The sequence below is a fragment of the Neomonachus schauinslandi genome, chromosome X (assembly GCF_002201575.2).
Source record: "Neomonachus schauinslandi chromosome X, ASM220157v2, whole genome shotgun sequence".
In the NCBI taxonomy this organism is placed as follows: domain Eukaryota; kingdom Metazoa; phylum Chordata; class Mammalia; order Carnivora; family Phocidae; genus Neomonachus; species Neomonachus schauinslandi.
The window spans coordinates 39,531,105-39,555,472 of NC_058419.1; the positions used below are offsets into that span (position 1 = coordinate 39,531,105).

The window sequence follows — 24,368 nt, forward strand, 5'->3', positions numbered from 1 at the left end:
TTATAACCATTTAAAATACATATCCAAATAACTTAATAAGACCTTTTTCTCCCTGATGCAATCACTTTATTATTAGAGCAAGAGAACAGATTGCTTCTTAGTATTTAGCCCAAAAGAGGTCACTCCTGAAAGGGGGAAGAAGCACAGGGTAACCATCTCTCCTCTGCTGGTGCTTGAAGCAAGGTGGGAGTTGCTGTCTCTCTGTTAGACATCCATCTCCTTGTTTCAGTAGCTGAAGACTCGCTGTGGCCAGGTAAGACAAGCTGGGAAGCAAGGGACGGCTCCTAATCTTTCTGCTCCTATGTTCCATGATTGTTCTAGTTCGTTCTGGGGCAGGGTTGTTATCGTTCGCTTTCTGAGAAATGGTAATTGGCTCAGTCATGATTGCTATCAAGTTTGTATGCTGTTGGCATATCAGGCACTTGTGGACTAGAAAAGTTTCATGTAACAGGTTCGTGTTCTTCCGGTGCCGGATCGAAGACAGACCTCCAAATCGCGTTTCCACTACCCTAGACGCTCAGGATCTCGAAATCCTCCTCCAGGTCAAACTCCTCTAGTTGTTCAGTGGAGTCAATGAATTCTATCGGAATATGGAAATGAGAAAGAAGAAAGCTTGACACTCGGGTTGAAGTGGTCGGTACAGTTACTCAGTAGTTAAGCCTACTCATTTTTTAATGCTTTTGCTACAGAAAAGCTTCTGTGGAGGAGACTCGCAGGTGGGACCGTGGACAAGTACTAGAGATTCTTTCGAAAGAAGCAAAAATAATTGAGCTCGTTAGACGCTCTTATTCCCAGGGATGAGGATGAGGCTCTGGGGGTCTTTGAGGTACCTTTTGAATCACCCCTGGCCCCTGATTTGGATTTGGGGCCAGACCATGAATACACGTTCTCGTCATTTTTGATTTTGCATGGCCCTTTTGCTTCGAGCTCATTTTCTTCAACTATCAGGCTTTGAAATTGGTGCAGATCAGTTCACTGGAAGATTAAAATCATCGGGGACACTACTCCTTGCTCAGGCCAGCTGAGGAGAAACTGTACCTTCCATGGAAAGCGTGAGCCACAGTCGCTTCGGTCTCGTGAAACAACTGCTACCCAAGAGCCCCGGAACAATGGCTTACCTGCCCCGGTGGTTGTCACTTCTGGCTTGGCTGGAGGAACGAAGGGAGGCCAGTGCGATGGATGTTTCTGAACTAATTCAAACATCCTTAAGTTTTCCTTTCGGATTTCCTGAGGACACACAGAAACGGCTGTAAACATTTCAGACTGACAACACATTTCAGTCCGGCTGTCCATCTGTGATCCCAAGCCCTGCAAGAGTGACCTGGTTGTGGAAAGGCGAGAACAAAGCCCTGGCCAGTGTGCCCATCCTCTACGTGATCCATCTGAAGACCCAGCCCGCTTCAATTCTTGCGCCAGTCTGTGAAGGACACTGGAGGGGGTAGCTGACGGAAGGCCAGCTGCCTGCGCCTAACTCAGTTCAGCACCGAGCTGTTCCTGATGTGTTGGCTCCAAGGAAATGCGTGTTAATTACGTGAAATCCGCCCCCAGAGGATCCTGGGACATAGTGTTGGCGGGGTTTTGATTTTAGTCCAACACTTGTGGTGTATGTCCTAATTTAGATGGCACAGTCTTACCAGAGAACTTTCATTCAGACTTTACAGGGCGTGTGAATAGAGTTTCGCTGCATTCTGACAGGGTAAGTATTGCCTTTAGAAAAGAATTCTCCATTTTGTCCCAGCCAATGATTAACTGGGGTTGCAGAGTCAGCTAGGGACATTAGTGTCAATTATCTGTGCGCTTGTGAAGACAAAATCTGCCCTCCTTACACTTGCAAGAGGCTCTGGGCTCCCATCTCCCCAACCTCTTTTTCTTTTTTTTCCCTTTTGTTGCAGATAGGAGAACAGCAAGTCTCCTGCCACCCCATCCAGGGCGCTTTTCAGCTACTCCCTGTGATCGCCCTTCTTTCATAAGCATTTATCAATGTCTCCCACATGCTTGGCACGTGTTAGAAGCTAGGACGAGGGGGGCAGATGCCAAGACTGGTGAGCCAGCAAAACAGTAAATATCCTTTTACACAAAATACTGAGAAGAGAGAATATCTGGCTTGGGTGTTTACACACATTCCTGCAAATTGTGTTTCCTTTAATGGCAGCGTGCCTACATTTTATAGAAATGAGACAGCTAAGGGGCACCTGGGTGGCTCAGTCATTAAGCGTCTGCCTTCGGCTCAGGTCATGATCCCAGGGTCCCGGGATCGAGCCCCGCATCGGGCTCCCTGCTCAGCAGGAAGCCTGCTTCTCCCTCTCCCCCTCCCCCTGCTTGTGTTCCCTCTCTCACTGTGTTTCTCTCTGTCAAATAAATAAAATCTTAAAAAAAAAAAAAAAGAAAGAAATGAGACAGCTAAGAGAAAACCCCCTAAACTACATCATGGACTATATGAAACTGTAAACGGACCACAAAACAAATAGAAAAGCAGTTTGGTTCCTTCAACCATCTCAGCGCTAGGAACAGAATGAGGAAGACTTTAGGCCGAACTACGTGAAATTAGCATTTTTAAGTGAAAATGGTGGCATATTCGTTGAATATTTCATGTGACTTGTAGGCATAATCAGATGAGACATTACATAGCTAAAAATATCACCCACTTGATATACTAAGCATGTTTCAAGCAAAGGTTTTGCTCTGGTTCCCCCCAGAGTTATGCATAATTCCCCACATCTTAGTTTTTCCCTTGCAATACAATCCTATCAGGCTAGACTCATGTCACTATGTGAAGCAGTCTTGAAAAGGGATCCTATTGAATAACTTCTGCTTTTAAGACTAAGAAAAACACACATCTTTACCTTCTGCACGAGGCTACACCAGCTATCAAAGTCCTTTTCTTCTTTGCAGAAAAATCCCTTGGGGGGGAAAAGCAAGAGAACATAACTTAGAACTGGTTAGGGGCACCAAATCAGGCCCTTCATACTACAAGATGGCGCTGCTGGCCCAGAGCTGGGATGGGGGTCGCTCTCTTTAGATGCATCTTCTGACAATAGCAAAACGCATTGGCTGCATTGCTCCCTCTCCCAGGTCATTGCCTTACCTGGACACACACATTTACTCACTCATTCCATCTCTCCCTCTCCCTCTTTCTCTCATTCTTGCCCCCTCCCTTCCTTTCCCTCCCTGACCCTCCCTGTCACCCTCCTCTCATACTGTGAGATATAGTAACTTGAAGACCAATCTCCAAAGCATGGGGTTAATTCCATTACACTCAGTGTGCAAATAGACACATCCATAAAGAACAGTCGATAAACCAACCAACAAAAGCCAAATAGTACTTTTAGCTAGAGGCAGTGCATAATAAGATGGCTTTGACCTGAAGGAAATGATCTGTTAGAATAAAGAGAACCATCCACCTCCTTCCCCATCCTCAGAGCCACCCTACAGTAGTGAAAGAATGGTCCAAAATGAGAGGAGGACTCTTGTCCGCTCTCAGTCTCTGGTGCTCTGACATTTGGGTTAAACTGGAAGAGAGGATGCAGACAGGCCTCAGAACCACCGGTAACTTCACGGGCAGCTGTCCCTTCAGCGTGTGTAGACGGTCGTCATATCTCCAGGGGGAAAACCCTGCATCTTCCTGGATTGCGGGCCCAGGGAAATGAGTGCTATCCACCCAGATCTTGCCCCCTGATCCTTCCCTAACTATGTCCCGCCTTATTCCCTGTGCCTGGGTGGCAATAATTAGGGGGCAAGAAGTAAAAGGGGAAAGACTGTAACACTAATAATAACTGACATCTACAGAATGCTTACAATGTGCCCGGCACTGTGCTGAGTGCCTTATGCACGGTACACCTCCCACAACCCTGAAGGAAGTATTGTTTTGCTCATTTTAGGGAGGAGTAGGCTGAGGCTCAGAAAAGTTCAAGGACTCCCCATAAGTCCATAGCTAGTAAGTGACAGGGCCTGGATTCCAACTCTAGTAGTTTGCCTTCAGGGTCCATCCCTTCCCCACTATACTATGGTACCTCTCGGGGGATGGGGCCTAGTGAGCGAACATACTCTCGCTGTCCTACCTAGCAACCTGGAGAACTCCCAGGGAACCAATCTGTAACAGCGTGGCGTCGTATCTCTTGGCCCACCCAACCTTCAGGTACCCACCAGTGCTACGGAAGGATCCAAGTTCAAGATGTTCATTCGCTGCGGGGACTGCAGGCAATGGAAAGTCTGGTCGTCAACTGTTCCATTCTCTTCGGTGTCAACAAAAGTCTGGGTTGTGTGAGGGTCCAAGAAAATGAGCTCATTGCCTGTTTGGGATGAGACATGCTTAATCTAGAAAGAACCACTGGCCCTGGCCCCACAGCTGTCCCTCAGGAGGAGGTGCTCTGGTTTTCTTAACCCCTCCCTTTGGTGACAATGGGAATGAGATGACAGAAAGCCTAAACTTGGGTGATCATGCTTGAAGGAAGCCAAATCCAATCATTCAACGAGAAGACTCGCCCTAGCATTTACATCTCCTCAAAGCCCAAGACCAAAAATGGAGAGGGAAGGGTTTGAGAAAATGTGCGAATGAGAGACCACAGATGACATGGCAGGCTCTGTGAGCAGCAGTTAGCAAAGAGGTGGTAGGTACAATCACCAGGGCGTGAGCCTGGGCGCCATTAGGGAGCTTTCTTCCTCTTTCCACATTGGGAAGCATCTCGCTTCAAGCCATTGGTTCTCAGACCTGTGGTCAGAGAGCACATCTGGTAAGAAAAAAGAGGCCTTGGCCTTCCCAAAGAAATGGGAATGCTGACTCTGCTATGCATAGACTCTGACTTCTGGTCTCGATTAGCTGGCAAGTTAGCAATTCCCAGTGGAAAGCGTTGCCCTAGTCACTTTGAGATGATGGGCCTGCACAAAGGAGAGAAAAGCCATGCTTCATTAAGGTGAACAAGCACAGCCCAATAATGACCTGGGAGGAGTCTGAGATAATAAAACTTGTACTTTGATATTCAAAGGGCTGAGAGGCCCTCCAATGCTCATCAGTGGCATGCTGAGTTAGCGAAAGTAGCACCCCAACCTCACCATCTGGGCCTCAGGACCAGCTGGGCCTCTGTGTTGTAGACTGGGTTGGGCAACCAAAGAGAGATCTACCCAAGGCAGGAGGATGGGGTAGGGAGAGATGCCCCCCAAGACTCTCCCTGGAATGGTATCCAGGATTGTGCTGGGCCACATCTAAGTGCTTCTTTCAGCAGAGAACGTTTCTAATGCCTGATGAATAGCTTAACTTGTCTCTATCACAGACATATATATTCCCCCTAGACCACAGCTGGGTGAGATCATTTATACCCCAGAAGCTTCAAGTCATAAAGAAAAGCAACAACCAGGATGTTCAGAAGGAAGCCTACTTATGACCACAGAAAAGTAAGAAGAAAAGGAAGTTGTGCACAAGAAAATAGAAATCCAGAGCGGGGTTGGGATAGAGCATTCTGCCAGAGTGTTTCAAGTTAAGGTGCTGAGAATAATTGGATAATAAGAGCATCCTCTGTGATTCTGGCCCTTTCCGTGTGTGTGTGTGTGTGTGTGTGTGTGTGTGTGTGTGTGTAGTGGAGCTGTTTCTGAGAGATACAGTAGAATCCCTAAAAGGTCCTAGAAGGGATGTGGGGACCAAACCAAGGTCTCTAATTAGGCCTGAGCACAAGAGGCTGTCTGGTCAACCACCTGCAGACACAGGGCTCACACAATGGCTCTCCAATGGCAACCTTCACCCAAGGGCAGGGGACAAGCATCTCCTGTCTAAGCAGGCAAAACCAGACAGCCAGACTCTCATCTTAGACATAGTGTCACACATCGAGAGCTTTTCCCAGCTTCCCACCGGGAAAGAGGGCCCTTGGGAAGCAATGTGGCATGGTAGGCAGAGCTGGCCAAATTGGAATTGAATGCTGGCTTGGCTACTTTCTAGCTGGGTGACCTTGAGGCAACAACCCTCTAACTCTTAGTTTCACTATGGTAAGCTTTAACTCACAGGGGTATCGTGCTGTCTGTATCTATATCTCTGTATAGGACTACCTATCTATACCTGTATGTGTATATATGTTCTCTATCTATCTATCTGGGGTTGGGACTTTGCAGGGTCCCTGACACAAGACAGCTGTTCAGCAAATGGCAGTTCTCATCTGTTCCCTCCCTTCAGACATTCAACCAGTCTGGAACCCCCAACATAATGCAGTAAGGGGTTAAGTCAGAAAAGGGGATTCGGGAGGACTTTGGGGCCGCAAATAAAGGTGAAGCAAAGGATTTATAAAAGGCAATGGCAAACGGGAACTGTGCAAACCTCTTTCTGGGGAGCTGAGGATTGTCCACACCCCTTTAATGAATAGTCAACCTCCACAAAAGTCACCCTGACCCACTGGCCTCACAGAACAGAGGGGCTATGCTGGCTTGGCAAACTCTTTCTGGGTAATTTGGGGTAAGAGAGGCCAGGACCCCCCGGGGAATCCCATACATTGTTCCTTGCGGTCCCTCCAAAATTATTTTCCAATCTGTTTCGGCCTTGGCCTCGAGCACAGAAAAAGAGAAAACTGATTTTTGCGACCTTTTCTTTGACAGGAACCCAAAAGCTTAGAAGCCGAAGGCATCTACATTTATAGGACTCCAAAGACTGGATTTTGTACTGAGAAAAATAAATGCCTCCTTGGTTTGCAAATGTTCCATCAAGCTGTGGTTCTCAGCCTTGACCAATAGATGGCAGCAATAGCGAGAGCTCAGGCCACCCTGTAGAAACCCCACCTCAAAGAGAAGAGTGAGGAGCAAAGCAAAGACAGGTGCTGGGGGTCCGGAAGGGTGGGGCCACCTTTCACTGGATGCGCACTATGTGCCCAGCTCTTGGCTGAGTGCTCTACTGTGAGGTGACAACACGGCGAGGCAGGGGTGAGCCCTATTTTCTTTTTTGTTTTTTAAAGTAAACTCTATGCCCAACGTGGGGCTTGAACTCATGACCCCAAGAGCAAGAGTCGCGTGCTCTACCCCTGACTGAGCCGGCCAGGGGCCCTGGCCCTATTTTCCACAAGAAGAAACTGAGACAAAAAGAGTGGATATTCTTTTCCTGCTATCACACAGCTAGCTGGCATGTGGGAGACCAAGGACAGGGCCAGGAATGTCTGTTTCCCAAGCCACCTCAGCTCTCTGAATCTCCACGGAGTGGGACGGCGGGGGGTGCGAGCTCACTTCACGCTCTCCTCTGCACATCCCTCATGCCACTCTCCATGGCCGGTCTGTCTCCCCTTGCCCATCCAAGGCTCTCCCTTGTAATCCAAGCTCATATTCCTCAAGGCCAAGTTTCAGGCCACACCACTCCCTTCCCTGTGCTCTTCAGCACCAACCAGGTGTCTGGGCCCTTGGTACGCAATGTGTGGTGTTTACACGAGCAGCATCAGGCCCGCCTAGTTAGAAGTGCAGAATCTCACCCCGGACCTACTGAACCTGCATTTTAATCAGCTCTCAGGCTGATCTGTGTGCACATTAGAGTTTGAGAAGCACTGGGCTAGCTCGCCTGGTGTGCCAAGGGCCTTAAATGACTCAGATCACAGCTAGCCTATACGGTGGCTAGGGTTCCAGAGGCATCAACCGAGGCAAGGGTCCGCATTAGGAACGTTAGTGGTTTTCAGGCTTAGCCCCCGTTACCAGAAAAAGGACAGCTCTGTCTTTGCCTCCTCTCAATTCTACCTGGTCACGGCTCTGAACGATGAGGCAGCAGGCCCAGCTGCATGGGCCTGGGAAGCCAGAGGATGGGTCCTAGCCCGAATGCCCAAGCCCCAAGGAGAGGGGGATCCACAATGCCAGGGGAGTGAAACCCTGCCACCCTGGGCCCCCACAGAAAGGAGAGAGAGATGCTAAAAAGATGCCATGCCCTTGGGGTGGTCCAGTGGGCAAGCAGCTGTGGAACCATCTTTTCAAGAGGCAAGGCGGTGGAGGCACTGAAGGGGGATGTGCTCTCCATCGGGCACCAAGAAGTGTTACTCTCCACAAATCAGGCCAGAGACAGGATGAGCTGACCAGAGGCCACGGCACCTCTGGGCGAGATGAGGGCCCCCTAACCGGAATTGTCTGGGCTCCGGTGCAAACCTTCTGCCCACCCTCCCCTAGCCCATGACGACTTACTTGCGAGTCCTCTTTTCTTACCTAAGAATCCTATGAAATAATAGGCGTTATTTGGTTTTCCTCCTAATGCCCCTAAAGACTGTGGCATCTTAAAACACTCCTAGAGGGAAAGAGAATGCAAGATTCTCAACTCACTTGTGGACTGCTGCTCACGGATCTCCGTGCTCACATGGCGGTGTGATGGGCAGGCGGCAATGGGCCCGGGAAAAGGAGTGACTTACTTTGAACGCATCAACATAGACAGGGTTGATTTGGTTTATGCCCAGGCGAAGGGGCACAATGAGCAGCAGGGGTTTCCAGGTTGGGCGGCCCACAGGGGTGCCCTTACTCTGGTTCGAAGCGTTCAGAGTGTCGGCGGGGCTCTCACCCACTGTGTCCGCCCTCAAAGGAAGGACACAGCACATTTTTTCTGGAAAGGGAAATCAAGAGAGTTGGGTCAAGGGGTATCGTCATCCGAGATATGCCCAGGGCAAAACTGAGGGCCACCTCATCTCCTGCCTAGAAGCTCCCCCCACCACCACCACCAGGGGCCAGCTTGCCCCGCCTCCCACAGGAAGCCCAGGCCACTCCTCCAGCCCTTACTTCTCTTCCTTCTGGCACCTGAGAACTCACCTCCTGCCAGATCTTAGGGGCCCATTGAGAAAATCTTATTTCTCAACTAGTCTGCAAGGGCCTCTGAGACAGGGGCTGTATCTTTTGGTCTCTCTAACCCCATCAGGGAGAGCACATGGTTGGGCCAATGGAGGCCTCGGCAGAAGACCTGTAGGTGATTTAACTGATTATCCTCACTCTGAGTATCCTGCAGGGAAAGGGTCTGGGCCCTTCCAGAGAGAGAGGACCCTCTCATTGTTTTCTTCCTTTCAGAAAGCTGAAAGGGAAGAGAAGAAAAGGCACAGGGAGTCCTGTGCTCCCTGAAGTTTGCCTACTTTGGTGCAGCAGGCCAGGGTCAGTGTCTGTCTGTCTGTCATTCTCTCTCACACACACATACACACACACCTTCTGAATGTTGAGGAAGGACCTCAACCACCCACCAACCAGGAAGGTAAACAGGCGAGGGACTCACTGATATCTTCAATGACCACTGTGTTATCCATTGAAACATAAACAGCCAAGGAATTCCATTCGTCAAATAAAGCAAGTTTTCTGCAAAGCAATGCACAATGAGGTCAAAATTGGGGAAGAAGGTAACATCAGCGGGGAGCAGTACAATCTATGCCCCTGTTCCTAAAGTCACCGAACACTGAGCCACAGAGAAGTTAGGGTTCGGGTCAAGCTCTGGCCTCCTTGACCGAGAGCTCTGGAACATTCCAGGTCCAGGACCCTTGAGAATGCCACAGAGTCACTGTTTTCAAACCCTGGAAAAAAAAAAGCCCTGCTTTACAAAATGGAAAAATCTACCTCACAAGATGAAGTCACCCCTGCTGGGTGAAAGAGAAAAGGTACCAACGTTTCTGCTTCCAAGAGATTTTGTTTTTTCTTCTCCAATAAAAGACATTCTGACTTACTGGGGTTTTTTTTCCCTAAAAAGGAAACTGTCATAAATATATATATAAAATAAATATAAATAAACATTTATATTTATATGTATATACACAATCTATATACACACACACACGTTTGGGAGCATAGATAATACGGAGAATAAGGCCCAGGAAAATGCAGAGAGAGAGAGAGAGAGAGAGAGATCTCTTACACCCCTCCCCATGTGCAGTGCAAACACTGTTCAAGAAACTTGGGCTAAAGATGGCCTTGGTGTGGGGCCTCGCTGGTCAACAGCTGAAGACAGAGAGCATGCTGAATTGTGTGACTTCGGAAGGGGTTAGAAAGAAAACCCCTTTCACAGAGGGATCATCTGGGGTCTGAGGAAAGCAGCATGACCATATCTCCCTTATGTTTCCCTGTCGCCCATCTGAAAGAGGGCATGTTTAACCTGAGTACTTCTAGGATTCTTGGGTAAAGCCCAGTCTCACTGGACAAAAGAGAAAAAACAAAAACAAAAAACAGAGGCGCCTGGGTGGCTCAGTTGGTTAAGTGTCTGCCTTTGGCTCAGGTCATGCTCCCAGGGTCCTGGGACTGAGTCCCATGTCCAGCTCCTTGCTGGGGGGGTGGGGGGGCTGCTTCTCCCTCCGCCTGCAGCTCCCTCTGCTTGTGCACGCTCTCACAAAGAAAGAAAGAAAAAAAACTCATTCTTTTCCTAACCAAAGTAACTCCCAGGAAGAGGTTAATTACCATTCAACTTTAATTTCATTCCTTTTGCTATATTACCTTTCCTTGCCATACTAATACTCTGTTGTTAATGGTAACAATAATAATGAATCAAGACCCGCTTAAATTCTTTTTTTTTAAAGATTTATTTATTTATTTATTTGAGAGAGAAAGAGAGAGAAAAAGAGAGAGAGAGCATGAGATAGGGGAGGGTCGGAGGGAGAAGTGGACTCCCTGCTGAGCAGGGAGCCGGATGCGGGACTCGATTCCGGGACTCCAGGCTCATGACCTGAGCCGAAGGCAGTTGCTTAACCAGTTGAGCCACCCAGGTGCCCGACCCACTTAAATTCTTTTAAAAATGTATGTTTCCGGGGCACCTGGGTGGCTCAGATGGTTAAGCATCTGCCTTCGGCTCAGGTCGTGATCCCAGGGTCCTGGGATGGAGCCCTATGTCTGGCTCATGGCTCGGCTGGGAGCCTGCTTCTCCCTCTCCCTCTGCCTCTCCCCTGCTCATGCTCTCTCTCTCTATATCTCTCTGTCTCAAATGAGTAAATAAAAAAATCTTTAAAAAAATGTATGTTTCCATTTGTCTGTTGTTAAGAACTTCAAATTTTAGAAGACAGAAGCAAACTCTGAGGGATGTCACGTAAAAAACCAACCATTTCAGGCTGGGTCTGGTGCCCGGCATGGCCCTTCTGATTCATCTTCTATGCGTTCTACCCTGGCTTCCTATACCAGTTCCCGAAATACTGCCAGATCTTCACTCAGCAGAGTCAACTGTGCCCTCCAAAGGAACTATGGACTAAGGCAAGAAAGTGCTCTCGGAGGGGTGGAACCATTAGCTAGGAGTAAGGCCAAGATACCGATTTCCCTTGGGTCCCCAGGAAACCCAGCCCACTCCCCTCATGAGCACATTTCCAGAGCATTCTGGTTCAGCGAAGACTGGCTAATAACTGAAACAGCACCCCCTCGGTACTTGTCATGGAGCAGGTCCCACCATCATCCTCCAGAGAGCCCAGGAATTGAAGAAGCAAGCTACACCCCAAGGAGTCCAGATGGTTCCAACCTTCTGATGGCCTAAATCCGGCCCCAGATTCTGGATGCCATCTCCATTCATCCTTCAAGTATTCGTTGAGCACCTGTGGGTGCCAGGCAGTTTTATGTGCTAGCGTTACGGCAGTGAACGAAACAAATACAATCTCTGCCCTCCCGGAGTTTGCCCTCAGTGGCAGGCATCGGGAAGGAGAGGGACAACAGGCAGGTGTAGGTGCTGATGCCACTCACCCCGTTCACTTCTAAAATGTTGGTCTTAGATTCTCCACCTTGCCCCTTGCTGTGGGAGGTGAGTTCTGTGATTTAACAGAACAACGGCAAAAGTAGCACGCTGGGGTACCCGGAGTCTGCTAAGAGATGGCAAACTGATCCCAAGACTCCCTAGGGGTTGGTCTCCTCCCACAGGTGGCGAGCTCCCCGAGGCAAGGACCGTGTTGAGTTTATTTCCATATACCCAGCACTTAGCATGGTAGAGCCACTCAGTAAATATTGAAGGAATGAATGAATGAGGCCTTTTATACTCTACAAGGTGGGAGTCTGGGTCCTGCGTAGGCTGCCTCAGCCTCCGCCGCCACTTAGCATTAGCCCTTTGGCTTCAAAGTGACCGTCAGGCTGATGGTTCTCTGGAAGGTGAGCACCAACCCAGAGAGGGAAGAGACACTGAAGGAGTCCTGAGGTGCCTCCCCATCTACCGGTACCAGTGGATACAACTCTGATCTACCAGAACAGATGTCCGCATGCACCCATCTCAAAGAACTGTCGGAGCAAAATGGCACAGATGTTTGGCGGCTCAGTGGGATGGCAAGAAGAGCTAGACTGATGGGACACAGGGTTAGCAGAAGAGGGGGCATAGGAGACAGAACAGTAAGGTGGACGCCAGACTCTTTTACTTACTTTAACACCTGTGCAACTGTATTTGGTCCAAACCATTCGCCAATTGATTTCCCTTCTCCTACACCCATTTGTGCTGTTTTTATGTGGGGAAAAAAAAGACGTTAGCAAAAGTTCTTCCAGCACGCCACAAGCTCCTAGTTTTTTGCATAAATAATTGAGCAGATGGACAATTCACAGAGCCACATATAAGGCAGGGGATGAGAGCGCAGGTGCAGACATTGCCTTAAAACCACCGATGTGACCTTACCCATTTGATGGATAGAGTAGCAACAGTCCTTTCTATCTAAGAAGCACTGGAGGATCCGTTGGTATTCTTTGGGTTGTTCTTTTTGTTTCTCCCAGTTCCAGTCTTTTTAGGAAAAGAAATGAGTTAAAGTCATTTTTATAACCACTTATTCCCTCTCTGCTTATTACCTCTCTTACCGTAACTACGAGGTTAGAAGGAAAACAAAGGAGTTGCAGCTAGAAGGCAGGGGCCGTTGGGTTAGAACATTCCTAAGTAAACTTCAATTTTGATGACAAAGACATCTGGAGACATTACTTTCAAAGTCTCAGTGGGTGTAAAGTAAAAGCAAAACAACAAGTTGACCAAGGAGTTGACTTAGCCCAAGGGCTGAAGCTAGATAAATATTACATGAAAACGATGTCAGAAAAGGCTTTTCTGGTCAGCTACTCTGTGAGCAGGAGGTCGCCACAAAACCCGGAAGTATATCCTTATAACACCCCGACGCCATACTGTCTAATCTCCACACAGACGGCAACGGCTTTGGTCTGTATATTTTGGCAGCATTGCCAAAAGAGTCTCATGGGGGAAGTGCTATTTGGACACTCAACAGTGTGCAGGGGATAGACACAATTCACAACTAAGGAAGCTCAAAAAAATTGGCAAGCTGCCGTTTTTACACAACTTTGAAAAAGGCCACACTGACCTTTGGAAAAACAAATGCCTTTGCTATCAAGTATTCAAGGTTTCTTTGTGACCAAAACCCAAATAATTACATCTAGAGGAATCCCTTCTGTGCCTTAGGCATGGCCCCCACCCCCCCACACCCCCCCGGCAAATGCCACAGAGCCTATTTATCCCAGGACTCGGGACAACTGTAAAAATTCTCCATAATCTCCGCTGCAGATGATGTGCTTCTCCCATTCTCTCAGCTCTAGGAACTCTGTCTCACGGGACAGCTCTCTGGGGCTTAGTTGCTTTCCGAGACACAAATTTCTTTCCTGAGATTTTAGACAGAGTTTAACTTCACGACTGAAGTATTCTTGAAGTCAAAGGCCATTATCTCCAGAGTCTTCTGATCTCTTTGCTTCCAATAGTTCTGAAACCAAAGTTTTAAACTTTGTAGCCAGCACAGTCTTCAGAAGGTGAACTGCATCCAACTTTTTTTTTCATCATTTGTTACCAAATTGTCCAAGTCTGGGGAAACCCTGATTAGCTGGCTGCTAAGTACCACTAAATATTGACTGATGACAGTGATAAGTGAGCACTCCACCTTAACTATGAAGTAAGTGAATAGGAAGTGCTCCAAAACACGTCTTTTACAAAATTCTATCTTTGAATTTATCTCAGCTGCAAGATTGATTTCCAAATTCTCCCTGCTGTTTGCTTTTCTGTTAAAACAACTCGTACGGCTGACTGTGGGGTTTTATGTCTTCCTCACTTGCTTCCCACAAAAGTCACTTCCAGGAGAATCATCTTGCTGTGTTTTATACACGGGAAGTTAAAGAGAACGGATCTGCTCTGAGCCAGATGCTCATAGTGGAGACATCACTGCACAAGGAGTCGGGAGACCTGCCTTCTTCTCTTCTCCAATCCATGCCTTCTCTTGGCTGTTTGACCCTGGGCAAGTCACCTTACTTCTTGAGCCTCAATTTCTTCATCTGTAAAACTGGAATTCTGATACTCCCCAGGAGAAGCAGGTTCAGGTTATTCTAAACCCTGAAGAGAAGGCCTCAAAGCCCTAAAATCTCCCAGGATCTTTCCCATCTGCTCTGGCAACTGCAGCGGGATGCGTGAGGCTGCACGAGCGGGGTGGTGGCAGCCAGGGGCGGCGGGGGCAGGGGGGTTGAAGGAATCTCAGGGAGCAACAGCCAATGAGCTCAGCAGGTACCTTCTCATCCAAGGGGTCCTTTTCCTCCCTCATCCCCAGGTGAAACCCGCCTTTCACCCAAGTGCCTGCACGGGCACCCAGCCAAGGTCATCCTCCAGATGCCCACAGAGAAGCACGCACATGGCTCAAGAAAGCAAGACTCAAGGGCTTCAACAAAGATAACCGGAAGGTTCTTAATGAAGTGGCCTCCTGAGAAATCTAATTTAAGGATTCCTTCGTCGCCCAATGGACATTCTCAGCGAACCCAAACCAAAATAGCACCCACTCCCTCATCAAGCACTTCCTTTAGGTCACTTCCATCCTTCACCAGGCAGACATTTTAAATGAGGTCAAGAAACAGACCACCCGCCACACCCTTCTTCCTGCTCTCTTTGTTATCTGACCTGTTTAAGGACTCACTCAAACAATAGTGAAGATGGAAACTCTAAATGACACACCTCCCTCCCTGTTCAATTCTGTCCCAGGAAAATAACTCTGGGGCCGGGTGAGTCACAAGGAAATGCCGGCTGTTTCCTTCTCGTGGGAGGCTTTGGTGACTCGTCGGACCCCCCGCCCCCCCCACCGCCACTGGGGCCTGCAGAGAGCACTGTAGGGCCTTCAGCTCTGTTACCGAGTGTTCCTGACACTCAGCCCCAATGCTAAGCCACCAGCAGGCAGTGCTAATGCAGAGGCCTCTGAGGGAGGACCCATTTAACTCACCCCTTCCCAAGTGTCTGCAGATCAGCGCCTGAGCCAGCATCATTTGGCCGCAGCGTAGCATACATCCCCAGCCAGCATCTGATGAAGGGCCCGTTCCCCCTGTTGGCAAAATGGACGGGAATGACTGTGAGTTCCCTAAATTGCCCTCTCCCAAAACATCAGCGTACGTGGGAATCATCTAAGACAGACAGACAGACAAACACACGGACTCTGAAAAGAGAGGCGAGAGAGACAGCCAGACAGCCAACAGGGTTTGTTAGAGGGTGGGACTTGCAAAGGTGACGCAGGGTTAACCGAAACAGTTTCTATGGCCAAAGACAAAACCAACAAATGAACAAACCCTGCCCCTTACGCTTTCTGCTTGGAGACTTCTTGCTCGGTGTGCACGCAGTTGTGGTCGATGACCGCCAGGTATGACTACCAATACTAACCCACGCCGTATCATTATCTGCCTGACCAAACCTGGCTTTGCTTGGCTCACTTTTCAGGGAGGCCAGTCTGAACCTTAGTTAAGGAATCAGTGCTACCAAGGGGAATTATCGGCGTGGTCAAAGAGATCTGGAACGCTCTTGACTGTGCTAAATATACATTAGGAAGATCTGAACAGCAAGAAGGACAATATAAAATAGAGGAAAGAGTCCTAGATTAGGCATCAGAAGGACTGTCTCTAGGTGCCTGATCCAAGTCTCAACTGTGGATTGGGAACAACAGCACATATACCCTGCCTACCGTCGGGGGATATCATAAACACTGAAGGAGAAAATATCTGTGAAAGGTTATACAACCCACTCAGGATGGTGTAAATATCTGGTGTTAAGCACGTGGCCGTCATTAAAAATGCTACTAATACATGAGAAATGGGCCACATCTCTAAAAGGCCTAAAACCAGTTAATAAATGAAGTAAGACAATGGCTTCCACTTTAAGAATACCTGATGTAACGAAAACCCCACGTATGTGGCCAGCCTGAGCTCAATATCCTTTTTCGAGGTACCAGTGAAATCAGGTAACTTGGATGGCAGAGGAGACATTCTGCTTTCATTATTTTCCGTCCCCCCAACATGGAAGTGAAAAACGATGCTATGAGCACCATCTCACCAGACTGACTTTAAAGAGGGTCATCAGCCTCATAAGACGGCCATGGGGGACCACCCTTTTCCTTTGGTCATGGGGACTGAAGGAGAGTTGCTACAGTAAGACGGGGAGGATTGAGCCAACTCGCCAACTGGAAGGGGGAGCCCTTTGGCTCTTGCTAATGGCGGATTATAGGCCACATTAGTACAGGAAGGATGCAGTGAAGTCCACATAAAGAAGAGATCGTCTATTGCCAAAACGTTGTCAGAGTTGAACTGCAAATGTTCTCAAGCCTTGTGAAGATCTCTTCACCTAGAGAAAGTTAACAGTTCAAAACCACTGGGTACTAAAGATTGTTCTTGGATTGTTTTCCTGCTTGGGTACTCCCTGTGGAGAGCAAACACTGTCCATGTAGACTTGGGTTTGGGGCACTTATCAGAAAAGAGGATATCACTCCAGTTACTAGGTTCAGGCCTGCATCAAAACCAGTCAGACGGATGTTCTCTTAGGAGAACAGCTTCTATCATTTGGATTTGATACTCTTTTCCTACAGGGCCATGATAGCAGGAATAGGCCACCCTACTCACAAAACATTTTACGGATTTTCTCTAAAGGGAGCCTATTATTGACCTGTCTTGTTTTTCTAGACAGCAGCTGGTACTCTAACAGCCTATAATTAGTTCCAAGGAAATCTATAATAATTCATCTTCCAGGGGCAAGGTGCTTTCATTTCATAGGGGCAAGAAAACAAAGGAATTCTTTTCTTTCTCTCAAGGAATAATTGTCTTTAATGATCATGTAGCTCCACAAAGAAGTGGATTACAATTTAGTAAATATTACCCAAATTAGAAGTTTGACTTTCTTCGTGCTCCTGGAAGTAAAACAAGGAATACAATCTGGTGCCTGAACACTTGGAGTTGGACTCAAAAGTATGCTGGCGTGACACCTTAACGCCAAGGAACCATACACGATAAGGCACTTTGGCAATGAAACTTCCAAATAGTTTAAGACTTAGCTATTCCCCTAAAGCCCATTCTTTGCCACAGTGAGCTGTTAATTCTGAGGTTTCTGTGAAGTCACTGATAACCTCAGGCAAGCTATCTACAAGGAAGAAAGCACAGCACAACAAATGATATACCTACCAATTGGTGAAAATTTCCTTCTGTATGTAAACCATAGGCGAGCACTTATATCAGACAACAGCTTAGATTTTTCTGTAATTAAATGTGAAATTACAATTAAATCACCATATCCCGTCTAAAGATATCTGCCTTTGATTTCTGAGTCAGCAGCCAACTCATTTTCAAATAACCAGTCAATTCTATTGTAAGAGGGCTAGGGAAGTGCAGAGGAGACCCAATCTCATCTTAGCCAAGTAATTTCAGCATTCCTCCTCACCTAGGTTTGGACCAGAGCTACTGGCTGGGTGGTTCCTTGTCTCCCTCTCACTGAGCAACATGGGGTCATGGCCAAAAGACAAGGAATAGGAAAAGCAAGGATAACCCACTAGCAAGGCAATCAGCCCCTGCCTGAATGATGACAGTTGGCTGGATCTTTCATCGGTACCCGCTGCCCATTATCTAAAACTGGGGGGGGGGGGCGCACATGTGTGTGCATGTGCATATGTTTAACTAAAAAGGAGAGATCCCTGCTAAGCAAATTAAGGGTGTAAAAGTGTGTCCATACTACCTATTGCAACTGGCATTGTAATCTAAATGGATACAGAACATCACAAGTGCTTTTGCGTCTTTCTTCAAAGCATTTCTTGCATTGTGATCAGCTCCTTCCTATCTCCTCCTCTATGCTAGGGCCTTCAAAGAGGATCTCTCCTCAGATAAACAGAAAAAGCAGAGTTGACTCTCTCCAAGCTCAGGCTTCATCTGGGTGCTGGGTTGTTAGCAGTGTTAGGTGAAAAGGTCTTCCCCAATCTATAAGTATATAAGGGTAGGGAAGAAATATCCCAGCCTCTTTCCCATCTAGCTGCAGTGGCTAAAAGTTCTATACGAGGTCAGAATACACCGAGACAGTAACAGTCAGTGGAAGATTGACAACTACAAGACTCCTTAGTGTGTGAGAGTTTCCGACAGCCATGGGCTGATTAGAAGTCCCCTAGGTGGCAGCGTTTTGAATCTAGACAGAAAAGGACACAAGGGGCATGAGAAGTATGTAGCCCAGGCATTGCAGACTAAGTACTGGTTAGTGATACTAGGAGTGGGTGCATGGTTTATGAAACCCAAGGCTTACAGAATTCAGGGGCTCTCCTTTAAAGAGAAGAATAAAAATATATCTCACTTTTTCAAATTGTACCAACACTTATGACCACATGAACTCCCCGCTAGGGACTCTCGGGGCCTTGGAAGGAACCTATGCAAGCAAGGGGTCTGAGGCTTGAACTCCTCTGGCTACAAGGCACATATATCCACCTAAGAGTGGCATTAATGGTGACCAAAATAACGTTCCACCAACCCGACAGGGAAAAATGGACAGAACCTGAACCTCGGGCACCCACTTCATTTGGGTTCTCACAGACAAATGCTACCAAACCTTACCCGTTTTGAGGAGATGCTGTTTCCCCAAGATCCATACCAGCTCATCTGTATCTGGAAATTCTTCTAGGTAGTCAGCAAAAATAGTAATCTGGTTTTCATACTTAGATAAAACTGAAAGAAAAGGAGAGAAACTTACAGCAAAATGTAAAGGAAGGGGTTTGCTTCTGTGGCTTACTGATTATTACCTCTGTCCTGAAGGTGGAAGGTCATGGGCTTGAATCACATGGAAGCAAATCCTTTTCTTTAAGGAACAAAGATACTCAGGAGGCCTCAAAATCCTTTAGTAGAGGGATTTCCTTTTGATCATCTATCTTTACCTTCCCTTTCTCGTGGTCCCATTTGGCACCATCTCTGAATATTCAGTCGCAGTCATTTCAGAATCTTCCTGTCATGGGGTCTTTTTTGTAAATAGCCACTTAGCTAGCTTCTCCTAAGCAAGAGTGTGTCGAGGTAATACGATAATACCTAATGTTTTCATACCTAACTTCTGCCCACATCACAGGGAACACTGTGAGGTTTCAAGCGGCCAGTGGCTTTGGAAGGGGCTGTCACAAACGTGAAAGCTGTGAAAATGTAAGATTTCAGCTAGAAGCCCAGATGTTTTCACAGTACTCTTATTTGCCATTTTATTCACATATGACTTCTGCAAAGAAGGATCTTGAAGCTGAAGATAAAACTAACTTGTTCTTGGGATTCACAGATGCCTGCGGTTATCTCTCAAAATAAACCAACTGAATAAAACATAATTAAACGTTGCAGTTCATGGGCCAGACTCCCAGAACTTAGGAGCACATAATGTGGGATGAGGTAAAAGTCACTTTTGTACCACCTGTGGGGAAAGAGTCTGCTAAAAGAGTTAAGACTGACTTATGAAGGGGTCCTATCTCAAAAGTTCTCTTTAAGCAATTTTCTGAGAGAAAATAATATTGTAGGTGGTAAATAAGTTTCCAAGTTAGCCCACAAAAACCTATTTTAACCTGTAACCAGAGAAATCAAATTGACAGTATATTTCATAGTTCATACTTCAATGCATTGCAAGTTCAAAGCTAACACATCCAACACACACCTTCTCTGAGCTCTTGGAGGCTCCCCGGCTCCTATGGGGAAGGGAGCTCAGAGAGAGTAGGGGCCCTTTTGTGCAGCTCCAAGCAGCCCCTGAAAGCCCCATGGGAATAGTTTTCCTGTAAAAATGACATTGTGAGATATGTTTAACCCACTTGAAAGGAGGAATTGTTTTCTTTTGGCTTTGTTTTCTAAGGCAGGAGCGTGCTGTTTTCATAGAAATAAACGTTCCTAAATATAAATGAGTCCTATCTGATCATGAAAACAGGTCCACCTGCTCAAAATACTTGGTTGGAGGCTGCGGTTATACTTTGCATAATTTGTGCAAATGGAAGTTACAATTTGTTTCAAGTTATACTTTTAGAAACACACTACCCAGGGATACTGCTTTTCTTGAAACTTATTACAGAAGCCCAATCTTTCAGGGATTTAAGTAGCTTTTCTCCTCAGGATGTTTTTCATCATTAAGGTTAGAGGCTCCGGCAGTATTTCAAATCTAAAGAGGTTAGAAATGAGGCAGTCATTTTGTTCCCCAGCGAAAGCTCATCACTGCCGAATCTGCCAGGGAAACTGTGCCATCTTACCCTTTCTTCCACTGGCCTCAGCCCCTGGCCCAGGCCCAGGAAATACCAGGCTAAAAATGACCACCCAGGTCAGGCCATCCCCAGGAGGTGGTGGACTGAGGTGGCGTAAGTCACACCATGTACCTTCCCACCCTACTCTCTACCCCTCACAGGCAGGAGAAATCAGGTCAAAATGACCATCCAGTGTAGCCTAGAAACAGAGTCAGAAAATAAGGAGCTTGAGAGGAGTGCAGGAAAGGGGCAGCCTGTCTGGCATTCCCTTGGTGGGGTGAGGAAGGGCGGCACTGGATGAACGTACAGCATGTATGCATATAAGCCTTGGGTCTTTTTTTAGTACTGGCCAAAAAACAACAACAACAACAACAACATTTCTCTATCGCCAACCCTGTCTCAGTGAGTCATGGCCCAGCCATCTGGTCAAATTAGTACAGCCCCTTCAAGCCTGTGAGAACTGTGCTGCTTCATTTGGGATGGCCCTGACAAAAATGGTAGCCAGAGAATTGTCCCCTTGCTCTTCAGCACTTCTCAGGCCAGCAAGAAGGTCGTTACTGTCTCTATTCTTCCTGATTCTCCCCTTAGAAGATGGACTCCCAGAATGCAGTGTGTCAGGCTACAGCCAGCCCCCGGTGAAGCTACGTGGATGAAGCAAATGAAAGCCAGAACAGATGAGGTTAACAGAAGCAAAGAACGGTAACATGGGGAGGGTATATCCAGGAGAGTCTGGCTAGGAAAGGGGAATAGGTCGTCCACAAGAACTCAGAGCAATGAAGAAGCAAACTGGGACATCACTGAGGTGCAGAACTGAAGTCGCGTTTCCAACAGAATCACTTCTGACTAACACAGTCCTTTTTAAAAACAATTTTTTTTCATACACTACCTTTATCTTGTCTTAAAAACAAGAAACAAGACATCAGCCCCATCTGAGTTCCTGCCCATTCGGCCTGTTGAAAGAGATAGGAACTATACAGGCAGAGCTACAAAGACCACAGCTGGGTGGACCAAGAACTTGCTTCTACAAGGTCTGATGAACAACAGGCTTAACTCTGTTCCATTTTACTTTAATAATGATTATTGCACTGAAGTCTCTGCTGGGTTGGCTTAGTGGTCAGCTAATAACTGAACAAAGACTTCCTTAAACTCCTGGAAACAGCAAGTCTCCCAGTCTTGGCCAAGAGGCTCTGTGTACATGTTGGGACATGCTTCCACACTCAGCCAGGCAGGTGATAACTCTGCCTTAGTCTTCCCTTGTGCAGAGTTTGGGATCAGCCAGAGTGAAAGCTTAGAGCCCCCTCCGGTCTTTCCTGAGCATGTACACAACACTGGGAATATACGCAGCCCTGAGTATGCAGATAGTCTTCTAGATTCCCAGGGGTATGCCCCAACTTTTCAAGCTCCAAGACATGCTATTCCTTAGCTTTTTCTTTTTCTTTTTTTTTTTTTTTTTAAGATTTTGTTTATTTATTTGACAGAGAGAGACACAGCGAGAGAGGGAACACAAGCAGTGGGGAGTGGGAGAGGGAGAAGCAGGCCTCCCGCAGAGCAGGGAGCCCAATGCGGGGCTCGATCCCAGGACCCTGGGATCATGACCTGAGCCGAAGGCAGACGCCTAACGACTGAGCCACCCAGGTGCCACCTTCCTTAGCTTTTTCTTTTAAGCTTTTTGGTTATCTACTGCCTCAGGCAGCCATGAAGTTAATCAATTACCTCTATAATGGTTTTCTTATTTTATCATTTTATTTTTAATTGAAGTATAGATGACATACAATATTATATTAATTCTAGGTGTACAACACAGTGATTTGACAATTTATACATTACTCAGTAGTCACCACAATAAGTGTAGCCACCATCTGTCACCGTATAAAATTATTACAATATTATTGACTATATTCCCTATGCTATACTTTCAGTCCCCATGACTTATTTATTTTATAACTGGAAGTTTATACCTCTTAATCCCTTTCACCTATTTTACCCATTCCCTCACCCCTTTCCCCTCTGGCAACCACCAGTTTGTTCTCTGTAATTATGAGTCTGTTCCTGGTTTGTTTGTTTGCTTGTTTTGTTTTTTAGATTCCACATACAAGTGAAATTATTTCTCTGCCTGACTTATTTCATTTAACATAATACCCTCTAGATCCAACCATGTTGTCACAAATGGCAAGATTTCATTTGTTTTTATGGTTGAGTAATATTCCATTATACATACACACACACACACACACACACATACACACACACACATCTTCTTTATCCTTTCATCTACTGATGGACAGTTGGGTTGCTTCCATATCTTGGCTAGTGTAAATAATGCTATAACAAACATAGGGGTACATATATCTTTTCTAATTCATGTTTTTGTTTTCTTCAGGTAAATACCCAGAAATGGAATTACTAGATCGTATGATATTTCTATTTTTAATTTTTGAGGAACCTCCATACTGTTTTCCATAGTGGCTGCACCTCTAATAGTTTTATTAAAAAAAAAAAAAAAAAGCCCCTGCCCCTCCAAGTCAGGGCAAATAAATACAGTCTTGCAAGTGGGGTCTTCCAAGGAACCATCAGAAAGATCAAATAATGACAATTCTCTAAAAATGAGGCTTGGGGTGCCTGGGTGGCTCAGTCAGTTAAGCATCTGCCTTCGGCTCAGGTCATGATCTTGGGGTCCTGGGATCAAGCCCCAAGTCAGACCCCCTGCTCAGTGGGGAGTCTGCTTCTCTCTCTCCCTCTGCCCCTGCCCCTCCCCCTGCTCATGCTCTCTCTCCCTCTTTCTCTCTCTCTCTCAAATAAATAAATAAACTCTTTTAAAAAATAAAATAAAAACGTGGCTTTACAGGAACTTCAACCCCATTCTGTGTCCTGCAATGGCTGTCAGGCTACTGGCTTTCCCTGTGATTGGAGGCTGTACATTCCCAAGGCTCCTACAGGGCTGGAGAGCAAGGGATGGGCATAGGGCAAGTGAAAACACCACGAAGCTTACTATTCTTACCAAAATGCAGCTGCTTTTCTTGAATAAATACTCCCCAGATTGTTGCAAGCCTTTGGTGAATGTCCACAGTTCTGAAAATGTTGATTCTGACCATTTTTGCCAGTTTTTTCCATTGCTAGAATAGATACTTTTCAGAGGCCCTCACTCTGCCATTTCTGCTATGTCTTACTTTAATACGTTTTCCAGTCATTGACTAGATTTCTAAGGGTTATTTCATAAAATTGCAAGCAAATGAGAAAATGGCTCTGAACGACACATCTTCTAATAGGGCTTACCAGAGACACTTGTACATGAAGGCTCCTAGATTCTGTGGGGCTTGTGTCCCACAAACAACACAAATTCTCTAAAGTGAAATGTCATGGTCACAGAATCTCAGGGCCAGAAGGGGCCGAGATACCACAGCATATCTTCCTTGTAGGCCACCTGATTCCAAAAGCATGCCAGGATACTGCTGATTCCAGAACAGCCTTCTCAGCAGTACATATATATTTAACATACTATCACATAACAGCTTCAAAAACACAAGAAAATGTCCATGGAAGATAGGTATGGTAAGGGTCAAATATTCATTAATATATTCATTCCGTAAACTTTTACTGAGTACCTACTATGTGCACAGAGGTTAAAACATCACTGAGCTGTAGCATCCATCCTCCAAAAGCTTTTAATCTAGTGGAGAGGATAGGTCTGGAAACAACTAATAACAATAAGTACTATAATAAAGGAAAGTGATGTAATGTACAGCATGGGGAATATAGTCAATAATATTGTGATAATTTTGTACAATGACAGATGGTAATTAGCCCTACCAAGGTGATCATTTCATAATATATCAAAATATCAAAAAAATCAAAATACTAGGTTGTACACCTGAAACTAATAGATCATTGTGTGTCGAGTATAACTCCATAAAGAAAGAAAGTGATAGGGCGCCTGGGTGGCTCAGTTGGTTAAGCGACTGCCTTCGGCTCAGGTCATGATCCTGGAGTCCCGGGATCGAGTCCCGCATCGGGCTACCTGCT

General features: G+C 46.5%; 1 protein-coding gene across 2 annotated transcripts in view; it reads right to left on the bottom strand.

Annotated features, from left to right (window-relative positions):
• Positions 1-41: 41 nt before the first annotated feature.
• ATG4A (autophagy related 4A cysteine peptidase) overlaps positions 42-24,368 on the bottom strand; it is a 53,189-nt gene continuing 28,862 nt past the window's right edge. The window contains exons 2-13 of one of the 2 annotated variants that reach the window (XM_044911844.1): positions 18,712-18,822; positions 17,305-17,376; positions 15,090-15,188; positions 12,524-12,625; positions 12,277-12,349; positions 9,188-9,267; positions 8,492-8,533; positions 8,146-8,187; positions 4,144-4,289; positions 2,844-2,900; positions 1,119-1,227; positions 42-580 (exon numbers count right to left, since the gene is read on the bottom strand). In XM_044911844.1, coding sequence (XP_044767779.1) covers positions 510-580; positions 1,119-1,227; positions 2,844-2,900; positions 4,144-4,289; positions 8,146-8,187; positions 8,492-8,533; positions 9,188-9,267; positions 12,277-12,349; positions 12,524-12,625; positions 15,090-15,188; positions 17,305-17,376; positions 18,712-18,822 — 1,004 coding nt within the window. In that variant the 3' untranslated portion in view covers positions 42-509. Of the gene's footprint in view, positions 581-1,118; positions 1,228-2,843; positions 2,901-4,143; positions 4,290-8,145; positions 8,225-8,345; positions 8,534-9,187; positions 9,268-12,276; positions 12,350-12,523; positions 12,626-15,089; positions 15,189-17,304; positions 17,377-18,711; positions 18,823-24,368 lie in introns of both variants that reach the window. The other variant, XM_021678546.1, reaches the window with a different exon arrangement.